General features: G+C 29.7%; 1 protein-coding gene and 2 pseudogenes across 1 annotated transcript; 2 read left to right on the top strand and 1 right to left on the bottom strand.

The window, feature by feature from the left end:
- Positions 1–16,665: 16,665 nt before the first annotated feature.
- LOC128042559 (ATP-dependent Clp protease proteolytic subunit-like) lies at positions 16,666–17,992 on the bottom strand (annotated as a pseudogene).
- A 1,150-nt stretch (positions 17,993–19,142) lies between these two features.
- On the top strand, positions 19,143–19,974 carry LOC128042560 (photosystem II CP47 reaction center protein-like; annotated as a pseudogene).
- A 798-nt stretch (positions 19,975–20,772) lies between these two features.
- On the top strand, positions 20,773–24,964 carry LOC105790308 (zinc finger protein CONSTANS-LIKE 9). Its single transcript, XM_012617841.2, has 5 exons — positions 20,773–20,941; positions 21,907–22,606; positions 23,566–23,790; positions 23,916–24,196; positions 24,278–24,964. The coding sequence occupies exons 2-5, from the start codon at positions 22,043–22,045 to the stop codon at positions 24,405–24,407; spliced, it is 1,200 nt and encodes a 399-aa protein (XP_012473295.1). The 5' UTR covers positions 20,773–20,941; positions 21,907–22,042; the 3' UTR covers positions 24,408–24,964.
- Positions 24,965–26,386: the final 1,422 nt, after the last annotated feature.

The raw sequence follows: 26,386 nt of genomic DNA on the forward strand, positions 1-26,386 counted from the left end.
CATTTAAAAAGGTGGCCAAGGCCCTATCCCTTAGCTACGGCCATGCGCCAATACTTGCTATGTAGATAATATGAATTAAAGGTGTTTATCAATGCTTTTCTTAAATCAGATCGGTCGTCGAATCGATGAGGTCATCGGTTCGTTAGTGGTAGGTTAGCCCATTGAATTGAGTGGAGTCATGGTCTTGGTTCGTCACTATCGTTATTGGATTCTCTCTTTTTAAAGAGAATTCAAATGTTGATGATGTTACCATTGAAATATTAATGTTGCAAATAAATCAAAAAAAAATTAGACTAATTGTAAAGAGATCCTAACTTTAGTTAAAAGTAAAAAAATGTCACGTGTTAACCACACAATAGGCAAATGTGTCATGTCAACAATTTATTAGTGGATTAATAGAATTTTCAATGACAATTACTGATTGGAATAATTTTCATAATTAGAGCAATTGTATTGACAAAAGAAATTAAAATTACTATTTTAGGATAATTTATTTCACGTTTTGGTGCTTTTATCTACCGACTTTTAGCTTTTCAAGGTTGAAATCTTTTTAACTTTCTTTTTAATTTTAGGATTAATTGTATGATTGTATTCAACTTTCTTTGAGATTCTAAATTATTCTCAACTTGAACTGATGAATTCAAATCTTGGCAAGTTCGAGTTTGATTCAAAATTTAGAGCTCGAAATTTAGTTTAAACTGGATTGAATATTTATTTTTAAGCTTGAATTTAGCTTAATATATAATTAATCTTGGGAAACTCAATTAAGTTTTTACGTATTCAAGTTTGAGATTAACTCGATAATTAAGCTTAAGGTTAATAATATATATTAATGACAATAACATAATTTAATAATATAAAATTTTTCAATATTGAAGATGAAAAGCTTAATAAGGTTTGGGAGCAATTCAAACCAAGTATTACTAAGCTCAAATTTGATTCGAGTAGCTCAAACTCAGCTTCATATTTCCCAAGTCTAATTTGAGCTTTTTCAATTTGAACAGTTGAACTCAAGTAACTTGCGAGCATTTATATCTCATTTACACCCCTAATTTGTATTGTATCAATCGAGCTTTTTTTCTTCTTTGTTAAATATAAATATTAATAATCTAGAGATTAAATGTCAATTTGGATTTAACATAAATGTTTAAAACTCAGGATCAATTTATAATCAAATGCATACTTACCACAAGAGCATTTTAAATTCGACATATTAGAAAAAAAAAATACAGTGATATTAAAATTTATGAGGGTCTTTTTATAATATAAACATATTCCAAACTGTCGGTTTAGTAAATACACGTATATTAATAATTTGATCCATATGTTTTAATTATATTTTTTAAAATAATATTAAAATTTAAATAAGAATTTAAAATCCGGACTTTTGTCTGAAAATGTTTGATGTAATTAACTCAAATTCAAATTTGCATATAATACTAATTTGATTTCAAACGCCACTTTACGACAGATAATTTGGTTGCTCAAAGCTCGGTCTGTCGTAGCCTGCAGCAGAAGAAGGATCCGGTACCTGGTACACCGCCACCACAACAAAATACACCAGTGCATATGAGGCTTCGGTCCCCTCCAAAACCAACCTAAACCACCGTAGCCGGCAGAAATATAACTTGAAATTTGAAAAAAAAAAAAAAAAAGATTATGAGGAGCTACTTACTTTATGCATCAAAATAAAAACTCCCCATTACAAGCATTTTTCATTGTTATTTCTTCCCTCTGTTTGTCATTAATTATCAGTTTTATATGTTTAATGGAGTAGTAAGACCAAATATTTACCATCTGTCTTTTTTAATAATTACTTAAGTTTAACTATTATATTTTTAATTACAATAATTAACGTAAAATATTATTTTTATTTTAATTATTTAATATAATTAAAATATATCAATTTGTCAATTTAAATACTATAATAGAAAATTTTCAAATAATAATTAAAATTTAATATATTTAACATACAATATAATTTTACTTTCAGTAATTAATGTGCAATAATATTTAGAAATCGGTTCTCGGTTGTGAATGAAGCTTTGGCACAATCGACAAAAGTTGAGCTTCCAAATTTTTAATATTTGGGTTTGAGTTTATTTTGCGTAAATCATGCGTGGGTTTTGTCTATAGTTATTAAGTAGGTAATGTCTGATTTATGTTTTGAAATGATTTAGTTCGTATACTTAATTTGATTATTTTTATAATTTATTGTCCTTTTCAAATGTTAAAATTTCAGTATTCATTAAGCAATAATTGTAAAATCTATTAAGTTGTGTTATTTCTAAAATTTGATATAGCAAGCACATTATCATATGAGTAATATTGTATCAACTTATTATTTCCATATATTACTCACTAAAAATCAATATCAATTATGCGTTGAGATTGAAATTTTAAATTTGAAAAGTATAAACACTTAAAATGATCCAATTGAATAATATAGACTAAATCTATAATTGTATGTAGGCCTTATAAGCAAGTAAAACCTAAAATCGATCCGAACTAAGGTGTTTGAACGGTTTATGGAATGCAAGTTTAAAAATTGAAGTTACCTGAAACTGAACCAAATTTTATTTTTTATTTAATATATTATTATTTTAAAATTTTTATTATATAGAAATAAAGATTTTATATTTAAAATATTGAAAGTAATTTATAAGTTCTTGAAAAGAATTTTAGAAATATTTTATGAAAAAGTTTTGAAATTTAGTCAAATAATATTTAAAAGCATAAAACAAAGCACATTTGATCAAAATAAGTCTAAATAATATTGAAAAATTGAGAATTGAACCAGCGGAATTGAGAATCATGATGAATAATTCATAAAATCTAAAAACCCAACTAAACCGAATTGATATCTCCCCTAATTGTATGCATAATGCATGCCGTATAACTAGTAATTGAATTTACCCAAATGAATTTAACTATTATCATTTGGGTCAAGATCAAAATTAATCATTTTGAAAAGTATAGGGACTAAGATTGATCAAATTAAAGTATAGTGGTTGAATTCAAGACTTTCACAAAACACAAGAACTAAAAGCAAAATTTAACCTAATCAAAATAGAAGTCCCTGGGAAATAAAGCCTTGCAAGTTGAAGTTCTAGGCTAAGACTTTTCGATATTCATAAAAAAAGAAAGAAAAGCTGAAAATTCGAATGGCTTACTATTTCAAGTTCACATTAAGAGAGGAAAAGTAAATTGTTTTTGTCGCTATAAAATGGTTTTTAGATTTGTTAATGAAAAAAGAAAGCCAAAGAAAAACTGATGAGAAAAAGGAGCAATTGCACCATTTTTGCTTTCTTATTTCTTTATTTATCATTTTGGTGCCTTTATCTCTCAGTGGTAGCTGCAACAATCCCTCTCTTTTCAGCTTTCCAAGGTTTTCTTTTTCGAATTAATTGCATCCATCGCGTCTTTTCATCGGTTTAGCCATTAGTTTGGGTGTTAAATGTTGGTATAAATTTGATATACAGCTATTTAAAATACATGGATCAAAATTGTAAATACGTGTGTACTTACTATACCGGCAATTTGAATAAAAAAAAAGCATAATGACTTATTTGGCCCTCAGACTTTGCAAAAAAGTCATTTTAGCTCTCTATTTATTCACATCTTTTTGCCCTTAAACTTGCATTGTTTATCAAATCACCCTAAAATAGATAGAAAAGTTAACGTCGGTTAATTTTGTTGATGTGGCATACATGTGGATTGCTACATCAGCAATTAATTAATTTTTAAATGTTAAAAAATTCAAAATTTATTAAATTTATTAAATTATTTAAACTTAATTAAAAAAATTAATTTTAAAAAAAAATTAATTGCTAACATGGATACATATGAATGTTACATCAACAAAGTTAACAAACATTAACTTTTCCATCCATTTTGAGGTGATTTGACAAACAATATAAGTTTAAAAGCTAAAATAGGCGAAAAATCGATAAAGTTGGAGAGTTAAATAAGTCATTATGTCATAAAATTTATTATTCTTCTATCACATCAAATATATTTAAATTGCATGGGCATTTTGAATATAACGTGTTAAAAATCATCATTATTTTTTATTTCATCAAATATATTTATGCAATTTGTAAGCGTCTATTTACTATTTGATCTATATGGTTTATATCATATTTAAATTAACATTTAACTCCTAAATTAATAGTTAGGCCAATAGAATGATTTAATTAATATAATATTCTATTTTGAATTTAAATTTTCAATGATAGTTTGGTGTGGTAATTTGATTTAATAAATACTCCACACCCACGGCAGAAAATCCGGTTCATCAAAGTTCGGTCCTTCGGAGTTTGCTGCAGAAGAAAGATCCGCAGCCCATTAAGTCGCCGCTACCAAATAAGCCACCGCAGCAAAGGTATCCATCCCCTCCGAAGCCAAACTAAACCACCGCAGATGAGAGCTACTTTCTGCATCAAAAGAAAATCTGAGTTTACAAGCATTTTTCATTATTATTTCTTCCCTCTGTCTGTCATTAATTATTAATTTATTAATTTGCCATTGGTCTTTTTTGAAAAAATAATAAAATTCTTGAGTGGCATGTAATTTATTTTAGTATTATCATTAAAATATAGGATAATATAATTTTTTCTATCTATACTTTTTTTTTTTTTGCTTACTTTGGTGTTTGAACTTGACAACTAGATTCATTGGTTCCTAAAATTAGATTGTTTCAAAAGTTGATGATGTGAACAGAGTTTTTGAAACATTACTGGATTGGTTGGTTGAACTGATTGGATCGAGAATTAATCGGTATGCTAATCCAAATAAAAGGGTTAAATTGAAGAAATTATTCAAAACCGGTGAAAATCAAAAATTGGTATAAAAAATAGTAGTTGGACCGGTTTAATTTTTTTTAATTATGAGTTTTTAATCATTTATATAATTTTCGTTGCTTTAGCAATAGAATCGATCAAACCAATTGAATTGAGAATCAATAGTCTGATCGGTTCAACCACCGATCCAATTATTAGAACACTATACGTGACACTCTAAGATTGTATCAAGTCATCACCTAAAAATTTATATATATTTTTTTATTTTTCAAATGATGATGTGGGACACGGTCTTCACATCGTCAAACTTTTATATTTTTCATGTTCAGTGATTAAAATGAATCTAGTTGTCAAGTTTAGGTACCAAATTGAATAAAAAATAAAGGTACTAAAGTGAACGTAATTGCTAAGTTTAAGGATAAAAAATTATATTATACCTTAAAATAAATATACAAGTATATTATAATGAGAGGTTAACTTGAACCATAAATGATTTATGTTATTTGGAACTTTTTAATAGTTTTTTTTTATAACATTAATATCATTATAAATTGTTATTATATGATCTGCTCTTTTTGATACAATGCCTAAAACTATACATAACCTCTCCCAACAACCCTTAAATAGGAGGATAATACGTTTCAACGCACTCAAACCCACGTCCTCCTGTATTGACAACAATGCCAATATTAGAGGTGCTCATGGGCCAGGCGGCCCGCCCGAAATATGGAAGGGTTTGGGTAAAAATATAGGCCCGAAATATGGGCTTGGGCAAAAAAATGAGGCCCGATTAAAAAATGGGCCGGGCCTCGGGCACCACTTTTTTGGCACGGGCCCGGCCCGGCCCGAAATAATAAATATTTTTATTTTTTATTTTTTTATTTTAAAATACTTTTAAAATACTTTTTTTAATTTTTTTAAAATACTTTTTTAATTTTTTTAAATTTTAAAATATTTTTAAAATACTTGTTTTAATTTTTAAAATAAATTTTTGGTATTTATTTAAAAAACGGGCCGGGCTTATGAATTTTTTCCTGGGCCGAGCCTAGGTAAAATTCTAGGCCCATATTTCGGGCCGGGCCAAAATTTTTTCCGGCCCAGCCCATGAGCACCTCTAGCCAATATCAATCAAACTAAAACTTAATGGACACCTTTTTAATAGTTTAAATCATGTATTTGTGTTGAAAATAATCTAAGTACAAAAGCATGATTTATACTCACATGTTTTAAAATTAAACCTTTAACAAAAATTATAAACGTGTATTCCTCAAGTAAAGGAAGACCGTCATCCTGATCAAAAGTTTCGAGATTAATTTCGCCATCGAAAATGTCCAGCAGATTCTGATGGATTCAAGGGTGCAGAGGAAGGTGTCTTTGAGAAAGATTCTTAAATAACCCCAATAATTTCTTGGCGGTCTGTTTTAATAACTACTCCCATCGTACTTTGATAATGTTGATTGTATTTCAAGTTCACGTTAGAAACAATGCAAAATAATTATTGAAAGGTAAAATATGATTGCTTTTCTATAAATGGGGTTTGAAGTTTCAAATGGAAAAGAGGAGCATTATTTGCTTTGTTTTTGGTGCCTTTATGTACCAGTCGTAGATGCAACTTGCAAGAATCCTCCAGTTTTCAGCTTTTCAAGGTTCAATTCTTTAACATTTTTTTTCTTTAGCATTAATTGGACTGAGTTTTCTTCAATTACGATCGGGATTTTAAATTACTCTTTCAATTTTATTAAGGGTGTAATTGAGCTAAAAATAATTTAAATATTGGTAAATTTGAGTTTAAGTTTGATTCAAAATTCGGAGCTCGAGACTCAGTTTAAGTTCAATCGAATGTATATTTTTAAGTTTTAGCTCGAGCTCGATTAAGTTCATACCTTTTTAAGTTCGATAGCTAAACTTAGGTTAATAATATATATTAAAAGTAATAACATAATTTAATAATAGAAAATTATTTAAAATATATATTAAAATGAAAAGTTCAATGAAACTCACAAGTTGTTTAAGTCAAGTATATTATCAAGCTCAAATTTGACTCAAGTAAACGACTTCAAATCGATTTGAAAATTTGTATATTATTTCTTGGAACTTTAGTACATTGAAAACATATTTCCCACGAAAAATATCACAATTCAAAATAAATAAATAATAAAATAATAATACATAATAAATACAATATTAAACTGACCCTAAGACTCTAAGAAGCCAAAGAAAAACTCCAAAAGAAGTGGAAATGAGAGACAACTCTTTTGTACCTATTAACACAAGAAATAAAAATGTGTTAGAATGCATAATAGAATAACAAAACTAAAAGTAAAAGAAAATCTAATGTTAGAATCAAAGAAAATAAACTACCTAGTTAAAAAAACCTTGAAAAATAGAAAATAACTTTAATTTTTGTTTAAGGTGTTCCTAATGTGTTAAAATCATGGTAAATAAAATTTTATTTAGAAATTTTCAACACAAAATTTCACCCACAAATTATTTTTCAAATTTTCACTTGCTCAAATTTTATGATACAGGAGGGGTAGAAGAAGATGATCGCATTCAAGTTGTTTGACTCAAGAAAAAAATATTTGGATCTAACCCGAAAAGAAAAAACCAAACAAATTTAGGAAAACAAGAAAAACAAAGAAAATAAAAAATTTAAGAATAAATAATAAATATTCAAAATAATAACTAAATAAAGAAAAGATAAAATAAAGAGTGGAGATGGATCGAATAAACCAATTGATATGATAGATAGATAAATGTCCAATTAAACCTTTTGAGGTATAATCCCAACAAACTCAATTAATGCTAATCAACTCTCCAAGAAATAATCCTTAACAAATAGAAGGATAAAGTATGAATTCTTACGACTCCTTGAAGAAATTCAAGAATAAAATTGCTTCTAAAAATCACAAGAAAATAATTTTGCACAAAAGAAACTAACTCTCGAAGTTGAAAATTTCATTAATGAAAAACAATTGTGTCTCTAAACAGTGAAGATGCCTCTATATAAGCTAACTAGGTACATTCAAATTAAACTTTCAAGTATATTTAAACTCTAATTAATCTAAATAAGAAGTAATTTTAAACTAAAAATATCTAAAATTCGGAATAAATAAATGATAAAAAAACATAATAAATACGATATTTGATCATATATAGTAAAAATTAAGCCTAAAAATTGAACTCAATATGATTTAAACTCGAATTAAAAGCCTGGAACTCGTAATTTTCATAATAATCCAATCCAGAAATTTTGCTTGCGCAATCTTCACTAAAATAGTTATAACTTGAGCTCCCGAACTCGAAATTAAGTGATTCAAAGTGTGTTTTGAAGTTAAAAGATAGATCTTTGAATGCTATGGATACATCTCAATATATAAATACCCGGATACCATCCAAAAAGTCATCGCAAGTCAATTGATTTTTCAAACTTGAAAATTGGCAGTTTCGGTAAATGAAATTGAATAAATTTCACCGCATCTGTGCATGTATCAACTCAAGTTGCTTGAGCTCGGCTCAGTTCGATAGTTACATAATTGACTTCAACTTTTTTTGAGTCAAACTCAATTAATTTGCAAATACCGGTGTCTCATTTACACTCCTAGTGTAATTGAGCCGAGCCTAAATACTGGTAAGCTCAAGCTCGAAACAAATTTTGGAGCTTTATATTCAACTCAAACTCAATTAAACATCTAATTTTAAGCTCATATGTATTCAAGCTTAAACTTAACTTGATAACTAAGCTTAGGGTTAATAATATATATTAAGAGCAATAACATGATTTAATTGTCATCACTGAATTTTGCCCGGTTACGGTTTTGGGCCGGGTTGGTCTCGTATGGGCCCTATGATTGGGCCCATTAGGATTTAATTTTGGACTTGTTTTAGCCTATTTTTAATTTTTGTTTTAAATATTAATAAAATAGTAATAATAAAATTTTGAAAAAAAACAAAAATATAAATTACATTTTAGCCCCTAAACTTTTCAAAAATTACATTTTGACCCCTATTTTTTCTAAATTTACATATTAACCCATAATAATTTGTAAATTACATTTGGGCCCTAAACTTTCTAGAAATTACATTTTGGCCCTATATTTTCCTAAAATTGCACTTTTACCCTAGAAATTTCGCATCTTCTGCAGTTTGGTCCTTCTCGACTTGTCAAATCGCCGCAATCAGCAGCCGAGCGTGCTCCTCCTACCTCCAGCTACTCCAGCAGCCTCCCTAGGCCATGATTGCTCCACTGCCACCTGAAAACAAAGAAGAAGAAGACAAAATTGAAGGATTTAAAAGAAGAAAATGAGAGGCCCAATAACAACAGCCCAACAGCCAAAAAAAGAAATAATAATAAAAGAAAGGCCCAAACAGCCCATAACTTTAGGTTTTGGTAAATTCTTGAACTTTTAATTTTGTCTAAATATTTAAATGTTGTCTCGTTTTTAATAATATTGCATATTTTTAAGTATTTTTTATTTTGTATTTATGTTTTTTAATTTTATTTTATTTTATTCGTTAAATTCGAACAATTTTGATGCATGAGGCCACGAACCGATTTAGCATTAAGTCATTGATTTCATCGCTATGTTGGGTGAATATCGATGGCTCGTATTAAATACGGGACGCCCTTTTAAAAAAAAACGAAGATATTCAAAAATTCTCGTGTTTTAAAAGAATCATGATAAAATATTAAGTTGAATCGATTTAACACTAATTCGATGATTTCATCGCCATGTAGGGGTGAATATCATTGATTCGTGTCAAATACGGTACCTTTAAAAAAAAAACTAATCGTGTTTCAAAAATTTTCATGTTTTCAAAATTTCTCGTGTTTCAAAAATAATAATAAAATTTCCCGTGTTTTATATTCATTTTTTAAAAAAAATATCGTGTTTCGTAATTTATCAAAATTTTTGTGTTTTTAAAACAAAATTTTGTGTTTCAAAAATTTTCGTATTTTCAAAAAAATTTCCCATGTTTTCAAAAATTCCCGTATTTCAAAAATTTTCTTGTTTTCAGAAAAAAAAATCCGTGTTTTCAAAAATTCCGGTATTTCAAAAAATTTCGTGTTTTCAAAAAAATTTCATGTTTCAAAAATCCTCGTTTTTTCAAAAATTCCGGTATTTCAAAAATTTTCATGTTTTCAAAATTTCTGGTGATAAAAAAATTCGTGTTTTCAAAGAAAATTTTGTGTTTCAAAAATCCTCTTGTTTTCAAAAATTCCGGTGTTTTAAAAATTTTCGTGTTTTCAAAAAAATTTTGTATTTAAAAAATTTTCATGTTTTCAAAAAATTCTCGTGTTTTAAAAATTTCCGTGTTTTCAAAAATTTTCATGTTTTTAAGAATTATCGTGTCTCTAAAATTCTCGTGTTTTAAAAATTTTTCGTGTTTTCAAAGAAAATAATTGTTTCAAAAATCTTCGTGGTTTAAAACAAAATTCTCGTATTTTGATCGGATCACGATTAACTATTAAATTGAACTTGTATGTTTGAAAATTAAGACAACGCGCGTTTAACGAGATACCAATTTTGGGCGTCGCGAGGGTGCTAATACCTTCCTCGCGCGTAACCGACTCCCGAACTCTAATTTTCTCTGGATTTTCACGTAGACCTAAAATTACTTTTTTTTTTAGAAAAAAATTTAAAAAATAAAATTTTCTTCTAAAAAGAGAATTTATTAGGTGTCCGATCACACCTAGAAAAAGGATCGGTGACGACTCCTTTTTCAAATAAAATCGAGACACTGTTTTTAAATTTTCAATAATTACTTCGACCAGCGCCCGTGCTAAAATTTTTAGGTCGCTACATTAATAATATAAAAATACGTAAAATATATATTAAAAATAAAAAGCTTGATAAGGCTTGGGAGCCTTTTGAGTCAAGTATTATTAAGCTTGAATTTGATTTGATCAATAGCTCGAGATACTTGAGCCCAGTTCAATAATTACCAAATTGAATTCAATTTTTTTCGAGTCAAATTCAAGTAATTTACGAGCTTCAATTGCTTATTTACACCCCTAATTTGTATGATATAAATTAGGGTTTTTTTGTAACATAACATAAAAAATGTTTAAAACATGTGGATAAAATTACAATCAAATTTGTATTAAATTGGACATGTTAGGAAAAAAAAACCTTGTCAATAAAAATTATGAGAGTTTTTTTTAATATAAGAATATTCAGATTATTCGATTAGTAAATACACATATTAGCATGTTTTTTAGTTTTGCTTATGCATGTAATTTAGTTTTACAAGTGATTTTTGGGATGATTTTGTTATTGTCCTCTTTAGTTTGGTGAATGCTCGATTCTTTTGTCGATTTTTGCTCACTGCTTTGGACCATTCGGGGTTGATTTTCTTATTGTATTAAGTGCTTGCAATCACTCTAGGAATGCCGTGTTTGAGTTGTGATAAAGCCAATTGTCAATGTGTCATAATATTCTATTGATGCTGAGGTTAAAGCTTTTGCTATATTAATGGAGTTTGTCCTTCATCGTCTATGATGGATATTTGTTATTTTTTTCATGAATTGTATGATTCCATTCATTGAATGAATTAATGAATTTATCTTTACAAAAACAAAATACAGTAAAATTTAAATTTTAATATCTGCAACTTTTATTTCACCCTCAAATTATGATTTCCATTATTAAAAGAAATTGGCCCCTAACAATGTGGTCAAGGGTTTGATCTCAATTAATGAGAATAGAATGTATTTTCGTGACTAGCCATTTATCTTTTCGAAAAACTCTTACGACGAAGAGATTAATCACTATTACGAATGGTATAAAAAAGATTCTTGGGTTACTTAATATTTTTACGGGAACACCTTGGTATAATGGATTGAAGTGAAATTCACACCGTACATTAATTTAAAAACTCTCTCATTTAATTCACGTCCCACGTTGAAAAAATTGAAAATTAAGTTTAATCGAAGTATTTAATTCGATTTATACATTATTTATTTAATTTGTTTTGATTTTCGATTTTCGATTTTCGATTTTACAAACTAAAATTGACAATTATATTGACTGTCATAAAATAATTTATATTTGGTTGTTGAAGTGTCTAAATCATTATTGTATGTAAGTTTTAAAACACCAAGGACCACCTCATTCATATTTATTGAGCCCTTGGCATGTGTATTTTCAGGAAACTGAAAATGTTTTGGATTAGAGTATCATTCATGGGGTTATTATTTCTATTTTTTTTATGTTTGTTTATGAAGATTAATTATTTTAATATTTGTGATCGATCATTTTTAATTATCGTCTTCAAAGTTTAAATTTGAGTTATTATTTTAAAATATAACAGTTTTCAATGCTTGTTACAAGAATTCTTTTAAGAGTAGAGATTATTTATATAGTGAAATTTAAACTTAAAATTTATTGATAATTATAAATCAAAGTATATAATTTTAATGGTATGTTTTGAATAATTATTATAACGAGCAAAATAATTTTGTAAAAGTCAAAACTTTTATTTGACAACTAAGGGGAGGAGAAAAATCTTGGTTTTATCGTTGTTGTGCTACCAAGAAACATGTTATTATGACTTTTGATCATTAATACGATTTCGTGTAAATACAAGATTGGATTGGATATCATGAATGTTTCTTTTAAACTACAAACCCGAAACACCTATGATAATTATTTCTATCATTTTGTTGTGTTAAAATAAACAAAATCGATTAAATTAATCCAATCGATTTAGTTAATTTTGGTTTGAACGGTTTTTTAATTATGATTTTAGTTTTGTTGATTATTTCAATTAATGATCAATTTTGAATTTTCAAATTCACTCGATTGAAATAGAAAGAATTAGTTTAATGTTTTAATTTTTAAAAGATGAACTTATATTTTTCAAGCTCAATTAACTAAAGTCTGTTAACCAACCGATTTAGAATTGGTTTAGTTATGTCGATTTTTGAGCTTTAATTCAATTAGGTCAATTTTTATATATTATGGTTAGTTAAGTCGACTTGATTAAAGAAAAAATAAATACTTGAAAAGCCGAATGCTCTCCCCTACTATCACAAACTATATTACCATTTCTAAAAATAAACTAAAATAAAAATTAGAACAGTTAGATGGTGTCCATCATGATTGCCGATGATCCCCAAGGATGGCCCAAGTTTCAACTCAAGAATGTCAAGACATAACTTGTTGTCGGATTCCAAAATAATCCGTTGTCATTGATTATCGTATAATAACTTTAAAGCAAGCCGTAAAGCATAGGCTTCAGTCGCCAATGCCAAAGAGGAAGCGCATTGGTTCCAACAATTACTCGCAATTAATCTTTAGTATGCCTTCGGAAGGAAAGACCCAAACCGAGTCTCGAGAGGATCCAACCGGAGTCAAAGGTTAGATTTACCTAGAAAAATGATGAATAATTTGACTAAAAGGGAAGAAATAAAGGTTTCTTTTGAACTTTTATTTTCATGTTTCAGCTTTTTGGTTGTTGGCTGTTGGTTAGGTGTAAAACCAGCAATTTAATCAACATTTCACTATTTAGTACTTACCCATAAAAAGTGCAAGACTTATTATTAATTAATTATGTGGGAATATTAATAGGTTAAATTGTGGTTTAGTCCTTCTACTATGTTCAAAATTTAAATTTAGTCTTTATCTTTTAATTTTACCCAATTTGATCATCCAATTTTATAATTTCATTATCTAATTGAAATAGTTAACACTGCCGAATTATTCCCGTTAAAATACTAAGATGGATTTTTTCTTTCTTTAAAATACTCCTTCCAACTCATCCTGTCGGGTTTCTTTTTTGGGAAGAAAAAATCATATTGATATTTGGTTTTTACTAGGGGCGGCAGCGGTAGACAGGTTTGGACCCAAAAATGGATAATTCTTACTTTAGCCTCTTTAAAAATTACAAAATTTTAAATTAATCTAATGGTAAAACAACATTTTAGCCTATCCTAAAATTTAAAGTTTAATTCTTGTCCCTTCAAAAATAGAAGTGTATAGTTCAATCCCGCGAGAAATTGTGAAACTTTACATTAATACAATGGGAAAATTATGGCTTTTTATAAAAATGACTCAAAACTTTTGATTATTTATAAAAATGACTCACTTTGAAAATTATGTACATAAATGACCCCTTTAAAAAAATAATTTTTTTGTGCCGCCGTTACCATTGGAGGTACTAGACTGAAGTATAATTATATAAAACGTTTAGAGACCTGATGAAGCAATTATCTTTTTTAGATTAGATGAAAAAGCGACGACACCATTCCACCTAGCCACACCAATTTATGCTAGTAAACTTTTGGTCTATTTACATGTTAGAATTGACCCCTTTTGAAATTAAATTTAAATAGCCCTTAAAAAATATAAGAATAACAAAAATAAACCATTTTCAAAATATTATTATTATTTTAAAAACAATAAACTTAAAAAACTATATAAATTATTATTCAAATTACCCAAATATATCCCAAAAATTTTCCTCAAGTGTTAAATAAGAATTTTTGACTTGAAAAAAAATTCTCGAGGGATATATTTAGGTAATTTAAATAAGAATTATATATATATATATTTAAGTTTATTGTTTTTAAAATAATAATAATAATTGAAAATGGTTTATTTTTATATTTTTAAAGGTTATTTAAATTTAATTTTAGAAGGGACAGACCTAATATGCAAATAGACCAGGAGTATAAAAGCATTTAATTGGTGTGACCAAGGAGATGACGCCACCCCTTTTCATCCGATTTAAAAGGGTAATTGCTTCATTAGGTCCCTGAATATTTTATATAATTATACTTCAGTCTGATGCTGCCAATAGCAATAAGACACCCGAGCAATTATTGTTTTAAAAAAATTGGAGGTGGTGACGCCATTTACTATTCAAAATAGGTTATTTTCATACATAATTATTAAAATGAGTTGTTTTTATAAATAATCAAAATTTTTAGATCATTTTATAAAAAAAAGCCGAAAATTACAATTAAAGTCTCTCCAGAATTTTATAATTCAAATCCAGGAGGAAAAAATGTATGGTTTGTGGCTGTATCACATATATTTACTTAAATTTTAGTTACAGTGAAGGTGGTTCAAAGTTAAAAGAATTTGTTGAATTAAAGGTTTGATTTAAGTATTAAAATTATTTAAATGTTAGGTAAAATATGTACAATCTCATCCACCCCTTGCTATATTTTAAAGCCAAAACCTTTCTCCACCTCAACTCAAAGTAGCATAAGAATAGTATATTAATAATTATTATTATTATTATTAACATATCTTTGCCTTCACCTTTTAGTTTCCTTTATCAAAATTAGATATGGGGTAGTTGCATGAAGTTTTTTTTTTTTGTTTAAGGTTTAGATTTTTATACAAATTAAGCAAATAAAATTAAATAAAATTACAAACATCATTTTCACACCCGCAACACATACAACGAGGGACCAACAAAAAGAATGGACCTATTTTATTTGTTTCCCATTTTGCCCTTCTTGTTTGTATTTATTTATTGTGTATTTTAATTTGCTTTCTTTTTTTTAAAGTTTATAAGGAATTATCTTTCAATACGATTATATTTGTAATTTCTTTTAGTACTTTCCAAATTTATTTTAATGTTTATGTTTGGAGTTTGTGGTTGTCACTTTTAATAATGTCATTTTCAAAGTTAGAATCTCATTTTTTTCAGAGTGTAATTCTTTGTTGAGTAATAGTTTGAGTAAGTCTTGAATGAGCCCCTCGAAAGCTTGATGCAAATGAACTAATTTTTTTCGACGTCTACGAGCTATAGATTCTCGTTTAATTCTGGTCATTGAATAAAAGAAATTTTAATGAATAACTAATTCTTTCTTTTAGTTATTCTTTTCTAGTCTATTAATAACAAAATGAATTCTTCCAATGTATAAAATAAAAATTCCAATGGCTTTTGCTACTCTAACCGTTCCGACCACGATTTTTCTTTTTTCTAGGCATTTCATTTCGCCTTGAAATAAGAACTTGTATTGATACTAGGTATCAAAAAAAGCATATTAACTAAAATAAATGAGTAAATAGAAATGGATAAATAAATAGTGGGTTCCATCATTTCTATGGTTACCTCTTAAATAGTGAGGTCCTTTCTAGACACCGAAGCTCATTCCTTCATTTAATTGGTAACTTGTACAGTTCACACTCTTCGACTCTACTCATAAATTTTCCAGTAATAGATCTTTCACAACAAGATCTATCTTATACAGTAACAGTATGTAAGGATGAGGATTAATTGGGCAGCTAACCCTGTTAGTCCATTCTTTGCAAGAGTCGAAGCATAATCTTTTTGCTTTTTAAATAGGATTTTCCCCGCTTAATGGATAAGCATTTGCTACCAATGGGAAATTTTTTTCTCATCTTAAATTCCAAGATTGGATTTGCGCCAATGGGAACCATAAATTTCATACACAATAGAAGGATATGGTAGATCTATTTTTTTTAGATAGTGAACGGAAGAACCCCATTCTATTCACTGGTACGGATTGTTGATACTGAAAAAGTTGTTTCTTTTTTCTCAACCCATGATCTGAACAAGTCGCACATACACCCTAGTACATGTTCCTCGGTGATAAGAACATCCCTCAAGAGTAGGGGATTTCGTGACATTTCTAATTGGCTGTCTTACATTTCTAATAAGTTGTTTAATAGTTGGCATACTGAATCATATACATAATAGACTGGTTTAGATCGATCCTAACCAGATGATTCTGAATTACTTCTTTTTTTATTTAATAGATTAATAAAATATTAACCCCTTAGGCTTAAGTTAAGAAAGAAAGGAAGAAGATGGATTAAATCAATCTTAATTAAATTGTGGATTGGTGTTAAATCATTGCTATTGCTATTTGTTTTTTAACTTATTTAACCGCTACAAGATCCACAATTCCATGAGCTTGGGCTTCTGTTGCTAACATAAAAACATCTCTTTCCATGTCTTCAGATACAACCCATAAGGGCTTGCCCGTTCTTTGTACATAAACCCTTGTGAGGCTTTTGCGAAGTTTCAATAGTTCTTCCACTTCCAGGATAAGTTCTCTTGTTTGTGCCTCATAAAAAGAACTAGCAGGTTGACGGATCATTACCCTGATGATATAACATAATAAAAGGTTCTTCTAACTCACACAATAAGGCGAGAAGAATAGCTAAAAATAGCTAAAGAATAATAAGAAAAAAAAAGATAGAATTGAACAACTGTACAGACATTTTTTGTGCATTGCATACGGCTTTACAATGGAATTCTCTTTTTTCTTTCATCGAAAAAAGAAAAAGAGAAAATATAGAGAGCGTCTATTAGACCCAGATTACTAAATAATCCAATTACCACCCTTATTTTTTTATTCCTTTTTTTCAAAAAAGTTCAAAAATACTATGATGGCTCTGTTGCTTTATATATTTATTTCGTTTGTAATTCAGCAATCTCAAAGTTTTTTTTTCAAAAAAAAAAAGAAAAGAAAAAAATAGTCTTTTTTTCATACTATTTTATTTTATAACATAAATATCGTTATAAATATTGTTAATAGCCTCAGGTGTGAAAAGAAAAAAGTTTGTGACGCTGAGATGGGCCCACGAAAGCTAATATAAAATTGGAAATGCCCTTTCTCTCATAGTACTACACTTTCGATTTCTCTCATACTACACTTTCGATACATAATCTAATGTTTTAAAAAAAAGAAATAAAAAAAATTCATATCTTCGAAGTGCCATGCTATTATTACTTACTAATTCCTATTTCATATGGCGAAGGCATAGTCTTCTTTTTTCTTTCCATCAAATAAAAAAACTCATTGGCGTCGAGCGTGAGGGAATGCTAGACGTTTGGGAATTTCTCCTCCGGCCAGGAGAAAAGATCCCATTGAAGCAGCCAATCCTATGCATATTGTATGCACATCTGGTTGCGCGATTTGCATAGTATTATAAATAGCTACTCCGGATATTACCCATCTGCCAGGAGAGTTTATAAACAAATACAGATCTTTGGTATCATTCTCTATATTGAGATACCATGAGACCAATAAGTTGATTCGAGATCTCACTATCAACCTCTTAGCCTAAAAAGAGTAATCTTTCTCTATAAAGTCGGTTGATTAGGATAAAATTGTATCCCTTAGTAGTCGTACATGCACCTTTTGATGCATACGGTTCAACAAAAATTGCAAAAAAAATCAATGTGTAGATTCCAGCCATCATTCGTTTTTTTTCTAGTGTGCCTTTTCTAACTTCTAATTTCTAACGAAAAGATTCTTTCTTACATTTTTTAAATAAAATGAAATTCAAAATGAAATTAAAGAAAGATAAGTTTTGTCCCGTTTTCCTATAATCTATAATATAGAAAAAAATCGCTAAACTTGTCGCACAAACTTTTTATTGATCTATATTTTTTTCATTGGGATTCAATCCAAATCACGATGTCATTTTCTTGTTCCTGAATGGGTTTCATCAATTTTTTATTCAATTTTTTTAGGTTTATGCTCTACTCCAAGTAAAGATCCTCCCAATTTTGATTTGCGCATATAGGACAAATGCCCTAATACCACATCTTTTTGCTATGATTTCATTTCCTTTTTTAATTTAATTTAATTCTATTTTCTTTCATGTTTTCCACCAAATATTCAACGTATTTTTCATATTATTCGATTGATTAATAGCTTGAAATCATTCTTATTTCTATTTCAAATTTGTAAATAAAAAATATTTATGATTATGATATAGGTGGCAATCATAAATGTATTACCAATTGAGTTTTTTTCTAAACGGAGCCTGGATGCTTCATTTTTTAGGTCCAACCAAGCCAACCATAAATCATTCTAAGTGAAAATATTAATATGGATACCCCCCCCAAAATGAAATGGATCCCTAATTGCACTTCATTACACTTCATGCTACAAATTTTTGATAATTCAATCAGTCTTTTTTGGGAGAAACAGGGGATATCTCGATCTGACGAGAGAACGAGGGAATTTCATATGACCCAATATATTTGACAAGTCGCACTATACGGCCTCATATTTTATACATAGATAAAATAAGGACATAAAATAAAGAAAGACAAAATGAATGAATGAGAATTCTTACCAATAGGTTCTTTGAATGATGAACAAATAGGGATGTGTTCATTCATAAAAAATAGGACCAACCCCCATTGTGTATTGATACTTATCGAGTTAGAACAGATCTGCTTCTTTTTTTTTTCTTTTGAGACGAATTCTTCCCTTAATTACTATTAGAATAGAACAAATATTAATCATTTATCCGAAAGAATCCACTGAAAAGGGGAGGTATTCCAATGCAATAAAGTTACATAATGTCTTTTTTTTGTTCATAAAGGGGTATTTCCATGGGTTTGCCCTGGTATCGTGTTCATACTGTCGTATTGAATGATCCCAGTCGCTTGCTTTCTGTTCATATAATGCATACGGCTCTGGTTACTGGTTGGGCCGATTCAATGGCTTTATATGAATTAGCCTTTTTTTATCCCTCCGATCCCGTTCTTGATCCAATATGGAGACAAGGTATGTTCGTTATACCCTTCATGACTCGTTTAGGAATAACCAATTCATGGGATGGTTGGAGTATTACAGGAGGCTATAACAAATCCGGGTATTTAGAGTTATGAAGGTGTGGCTGGAGCACATACTGTGTTTTTCGGCTTGTGCTTCTTAGCAGCCATCTGGCATTGGGTATATTGGGATCTAGAATTTTTTTGTGATGAGCGCACAGAAAAACCTTCTTTGGATTTGCCCAAGATTTTTGGAATTCATTTATTTCTCTCAAGAATGGCTTGCTTTGGCTTTGGCGCATTTCATGTAACAAGATTGCATGGTCTTGGAATATGGGTGTCGGACCCTTATGGACTAACTGGCAAGGTCCAACCTGTAAATCCGGCATGGGGCATGAAAGGTTTTGATCCTTTTGTTCCAGGAGGAATAGCCTATCATCATATTGTAACAAGGACATTGGGCATATTAGCGGGCTTATTCCATCTTAGTCTCCGCCTGCCCCAACGTTTATACAAAGGATTACGTAAGGGAAATATTGAAACCGTCATTTCCAGTAGTATAGCTGGTGTCTTTTTTGCAGCTTTTGTTGTTGTCAGAACTATGTGGTATGGTTCAGCAACTACCCCCATCGAATTGTTTGGTCCTACTCGTTATCAATGGGATCAATGATACTTCCAACAAGAAATATATTGAAAGGTTAGTGCTGGGTTAGCTGAAAATCAAAGTTTATCAGAAGCTTGGTCTAAATTTCTTGAAAAATTAGCTTGTGTCTTACCACTACTACACCTAGCTGTTGTTAGATCACATTCTTTATCAAATCTATTGTTTATAGATATTAATTACTTGAGCTTTAATAAAAATGGTTAGGCATTAGACTAAAATTAATTAATAATATATTAATATTGGCAATTTCGTACTATATTGTTTTTACCAAGGGTAAAAAGTTGGATAATTTTTAGTATTAGAGTATAAGACATTTGGACCAAAAAAAAGAAAAGAATAGCTTTCCCTATTAGAGATCTAATTTGGGAATTACAAATTTAGATATTTGTAAATATTTGATTTATTTTTATGGTATATTTTAATTTTAAATTTCATTTATGTTTATTTAAAAAGGAATATTTGAATCTATTGGTTACAAAATGCATATAATTTAGATATATTAAAATTTTAGTGGAATTGAATTTAGATTCTTTTTATGAATTGTGGTATCTAAAAGCAATTAAAATTTTAAAATTAAGCTCGGATATTAGATAAATAATAATATTTAATTTAAATTCGAGTAATAAATACTTAAATAAATGGGGAGTTCAGATATTTAGGTAAATATAGAATATTGGAAGGTAATAGTTAGATATTTAAATATTAGACAAACCTATCCAATAAGCCCAAGTAATACTAATATCATTGCACTTTTTTAATATTTTATTATTTAATTTTCTCTCTCTTTGCACTTTTTTATCAGCTTATGTCATCGCATTTCCTTTGTACACCCACCGATTTCTATCTCTTCACTTGCATAAACTCTGAGGAAAAAGAAGAAAAATAGAGCAAGAGGAAGATTTTTTTTTCAAGAAATTTTCTATTTCAATATTAAAGCTTTCCAACGATCTTGCCGTCTTTTTATTTTATTACGGTAAATTTCTTATTCTTCTGTTATTTTAATTCTTAATTTGATTTCCCTTTCTGGGTTTTTCTTTCTTCTTCTTTGACTTAATTTTATTTTGGGTTTTGGTTTTACTTTCGTTTTAGTATTTCTGGGTTTAGGGTTTGTTTACTGATCCTCTGTTTTTTTATTTGGCTTTCTGATTTTGTTTGATTAAAAAGTTTAATTCTTTGGATTAAAGTTTGATTTATGGTAAAATTTTGTACTTTTTTTGTATTTGATTCATTTATTTTATCTGTTCTTAAATGGAATTGATTTTGCTTATAATTCTATTCATGGAATGCTTAAATCCATGCCTTTTGCTTTCTATTAAAAGAAAAAAGAACGTTTTTTCTTCTTCCAATTTTTTCCTTTATTTTATTTTGACTGTTTTAGTCTTTACCCTAAAGTTATATGAGCTATTTTTTGAGAGTACGCGTGCTTTTGCAGATTTACTTTACATTAATTTCATGTTTTTTGTGTTGCTAAAAACTTTTTACCTTGTGGCTGTTTATATTAAGAAATTGAAACTTTACCCTTTAAAAGTGCTAATCATATGAATTCTTTCATCATTGTTGAATTTGACTCTGTGCTTATCATTGTCGTATGATCAAGTTTGAAGTAAATTAAATTTCCCCATATTGTCAATTTAGTCCAATTTTCTTAATGATTAGCTTGGTAAAAGTACCATACAGGCCCCTAGTTGGATTGGATTTTGCCTCTCTACTAAAAAAAAAGGGTAAATTAGTCCCTGTAGGTTAGATCAAAGAGCAAATAGATGGAGTTTTTAACAGAAAGAATCGGTTTGCTCTTTGATTCAACCTACAATGACTAATTTGTTAATTTTTTGAGTAGAGGGGGCACAATGCAATCTAACTCCTAGTGTAAAAGCTTCCATGGTGCTTTTACCACATCAAAGATGAACTTAATCCCTTTTTGTCCTCTCTGTGTAACAGCTGTCAAAGTAGTGGAGTGGGGGGATCATCGAAGAAGCTACTTGTTTCAGTTTGTATATAGTTTGCTTATAAGATTGTAACCTTGGAGAAAAGCTTTAGCCTTTAGGATTTGGTTAGTAGTAGTGTGATTGAAAACATGGGTTATAATTGTGATTTCTGCGGAGATCAAAGGCCGGTAGTATATTGCCGGTCTGATGCTGCCTGTTTATGTTTATCATGCGATAGAAATGTCCATTCTGCTAATGCACTATCGAAACGCCATTCGAGAACATTGTTATGTGAAAGATGCAATTCGCAACCTGCTTTTGTTAGATGTGTTGAGGAAAGGGTTTCCCTCTGTCAGAACTGTGATTGGATGGGACATGGTACTTCTACCTCGAACTCAAGACATAAGAGGCAAGCGATCAATTGTTACTCCGGTTGTCCATCATCCGCGGAACTTTCTTCCATATGGCCATTTTTTCAACAACCTCCTTCAGCTGGTGAATCTAGCTGTGAGCGGGAATTAGGTCTAATGAGCATCAACGAGAACATTGCGAGTACTTCATGGGGCCCTATGGAGAACAACATTAGCCAAGATAATACTGGTATAGCTATAACTAATGATACTTGCAATTCGGATAAGGAAAGTAGCATGGGCAAGTCTTCTGCACGACTTTTGGATCAGCCATCTGGATCAAAAGACACATCATTGCCCAAGGTAAATGAAGAATTTGGAATATTTATCTCTAAATAATTTGGATAAACTGTTCTTGAGGGGTGAATGTACATAAGAGGTCCCTCTATGATAGGGATCTGATCAAATTAGTCCCCTTACTATTAAAAAGAATCAAATAAGGCCAAACTGGATTAGAATTAACATTTACTGTTTAAAAACTATCATTTACGGTTTAACAAAGTTAATATCTTGAAAGCTTTTAGGGTTTTGTTAATAAAATCTTCTGTTTGGAGTTGAACTGCAATTCAGAAAAATAATTTTCAAGACATTTTTTAATAGTAAATGTTAATTCTAGTACAATTTGGACTTATTTGATTCTTTTTAATAGTATAGGGGCTAAATTGATCCATTTAATAATAGGACTAATTTGATCTGGTGCCTATAATACAGAGACCTCCCAAGTACTTCAACCATTCTTGAGGTACTTTCAGGCCCGTGTTAACCTGAGACAGTGGATATGTATTTGCAAATATACTCTGCAATATTCCCTTAATGCTTGATGCTTCAAAGCATATCAACCTCAAGTGTTCAGTGATACTGCTCTTTCTGGCTGGAAAACCAACTTATAGTTAAAGTAACAACATTCTTTTTGGTTTAGTTCCTTCTGCAGAATAACAACTATATACCAATTTATGCCCCTTATTTTTCTTTATTACATTTTACGATAGTTTTCTGTTCCGAAACATCTTTTTACTTGAACTTTATTTGGTTTTTGCTTAAAAGTAGAAGTTGGTTGAGATTATTGATGAAAGATAGCGATATTTTACTTTAATTATAAGAATAATGATTAAAATAACCTTCTGTTATCAGTAGCTTTAGCTTTGGGTGGTTTTAACTAAGTTCACTTATTGAAATTTCTTCATGTTTCCATAAATTATTAGCGGAGGTAATATGTTCCTTTTTTGTGAACCTTCGCTAATTTTTACTTTATTAATGTGCAGTTATGTTGCCCTCAAACAAAGTATCCTGGACTTTCTGAGGATGATCTCTACGATGACTTCAACATGGATGAAGTTGATTTGAATCTCGAAAAGTATGAAGAACTCTTTGGGATGACACTCAATCATTCGGAAGAACTTCTTGAGAATGGTGGAATTGCTAGCTTATTTGGGACAAAAGACATGCCTGCTGCTGATTCAGACTGTCAAGTAGCAGCAGCTGCTGAGGTTCGGTTTTTCGTTTTTGTTGCACTTCAATAGTGTTCATAACCTTAATTTGCATGTGCCGGGTCTTCATTTTGTATGTTGACTTGCAAATTTTCTTACGGTTGAATCTAAATATTGTCGTACAGGGCTCATCTGTTGGACTGGTCAATGCAATCCAGCCAGCATGCAGCAATGCGGCATCTGCCGATTCCATGATGAGCAATAAAACCGATTCAATCCTATATTTTACTGCCAGGCAGCCCCATCCCGGAGAGAGTAGTGCAGGAGATTACCAAGATTGCGGGGCATCGTCAATGCTTCTCATGGGAGAACCTCCTTGGTGTCCTCCATGTACCGAGACCTCCTTCACGTCAGCAACTAGAACTGATGCTGTCATGCGATACAAGGAAAAGAAGAAGACACGAATGTAAGTATATCCATTAATTCGCAATCTTAGTGTTTCTTGCGATACAAGGAAAATATATGTATTCATACAAGGAATTTGTAGGTTTGAGAAGCGAGTGAGATACGCTTCTCGCAAAGCAAGGGCTGATGTGAGGAAGCGCGTGAAAGGACGGTTTGTCAAAGCCGGTGATGCCTATGATTATGATCCATTGAGTCCAACCAGAAGCTTTTGAGAGTACAAATCTTTTTAAACCTTGGTTATTATTACCTAAAAACCAAGGCCTGGTTTACGATAAAACATTGATGGAGCCCCGACATTAGCTGGCAAGATCTGGCTGAACCACGTTGGCTGCCATGTTACCTTTTGAGCAAGTTCCCCCTGCTTAAATTCTTATTGTACTATGAAAAGGAGAATGCCTATGGATCCTCCAAAAAGCCATATTTATGCTCAATGTTCGTTATGTCTACACTTATATGCTCTTCTATAGAAGCTGCTACTGTCATAACATGCTAGAAAGCTCGACTTATGATGTCGATAAGTCGAGCCGCATGCAAAAGCATGCAGCTCTAATTTTGTTCTTCCTTTTCTGTCCATTGACATACATACACATATATATAGCATAGTTGTCTGTATGTGCAGTTTTAGAGGATTTTAATGGCTACCCTTTAAGTAAACAGTTGGCTAGTTCAGACAAGAAACATGCAGTTGTAATATTCTTATCTTATGGTGTACGTGTATAGCACAGGGTTATATTCATATATATGCATGTGGGATGAAATTTATGTGTAATTTAATACAACTTACACACACAAAAATACACATTATCTGCTATTCTTTTATCCCATGTTTATCTCTTTGAGGTGTTGCAGTTGAAAAGATAAGTTTCACGTGTCAAATTTGTGGTGTTGCAGTTGAAAAGATAAGTTTCACGTGTCGAAATTTGTGGTTTGGGACAATATTACAAAATAAGGACATTGCAAATAAATAATTATGTATTTTAGGGTCCTCTCCTTTCACTTTTTGTATTAATTTTCGGTAAAAGTATTATGGAGGTGTTGTATTAGAATTGTATTTTATCATTTTTACTTAAAAATAGATAAATTATTTTCTGTATGTTAGTTTAAAAACATATTAGTCTTTTGTTAAAGGTTTTATCTATTTGTATTATTAAAAGAGGTTCTTTTAATATGTTTTAAATGTAAAAATAAATGAAATTTTTAATAAAAATATTAATTTATTTTTTGTTTTAACATATAATAATTATTTACCTATCTTTTAATAGGAAAAAGAAAACGCAATTTAATTTAAGTGAAAATTATCTTAGTGAAAATTCATGAAATTAGTAGAAACTGAGACATATTAGGCAGTGTTCTAGAAAAAGACGATGAAAAAACAAAGACAAGTCACTGTTTTGTCTTGAAACGGAGAGGATTTTAATCGGAGAATGAACGCCACTTCTCAATGGTGTGTGCAGGTAAGATATGATGAAGGGCCAAAACTGGAGCTCCATTAAATTAAAAGCTTTCAAATGTCCATGGGTTAAAATTGGTCTCACTAATGGTGTTTTTCTCGAAACAAGACAATTTTGGACAAGTTAGGGTTAAAAGCCTCCAACTTGCCAATTTGTTTAGGGTTTTAAAGATGGGGTAACCATGGAAGAAAAACTGGTACAAATATGACATAAAAATATGGAGCGATGTAATACGAAAAAATAGGTTAAGGGTATAATAAAAAATGGAAAAGAATTGATTGAGTCTTTAAAAAATGTACTTATTAAGTTGTTGATGTCATATTTTTTTGTTAACGAAAATCGTTAATTGATTAATTTGACCGTTAATAGAATTAACGTGGTCAATAACAATCGAGAAGATGACACATGTAAATATGTTGATATGGTTGTCTATATTAGTAAAATTAAAAGAAAATATTTCTTTATAGCATGTCACATGTCATCTCTTGATAATTATTATTAATCACATTATTGCAATTAATGATCAAGACGGTTCATTAAACGCATGTTAATCAAAGGCCTAATTAATTGTTTTGTTTTAGTCATTAAAAGCCGATTTTTGAGCCTTAATATATATAAGTTAATATTTGATACACGACAATGTATTTTTTTATTTTACAAACAATTTTAAAATATTTATCATGTGTTTTTATTTTAATATTTAATATTTTACTATACCCTTATAAGTCACTTATCATCTT

The sequence above is a fragment of the Gossypium raimondii genome, chromosome 7 (genome assembly GCF_025698545.1).
Source record: "Gossypium raimondii isolate GPD5lz chromosome 7, ASM2569854v1, whole genome shotgun sequence".
NCBI lineage: Eukaryota > Viridiplantae > Streptophyta > Magnoliopsida > Malvales > Malvaceae > Gossypium > Gossypium raimondii.

Excerpts from the sequence above, each read along its gene's own strand:
- LOC105790308 (XM_012617841.2), top strand. The coding sequence starts at position 22,043 with ATGGGTTATAATTGTGATTTCTGCGGAGATCAAAGGCCGGTAGTATAT. Across the intron at positions 22,607-23,565 it reads AAGACACATCATTGCCCAAG|TTATGTTGCCCTCAAACAAA; the intron begins GTAAATGAAGAA and ends ATTAATGTGCAG. Across the intron at positions 24,197-24,277 it reads GAAAAGAAGAAGACACGAAT|GTTTGAGAAGCGAGTGAGAT; the intron begins GTAAGTATATCC and ends AGGAATTTGTAG.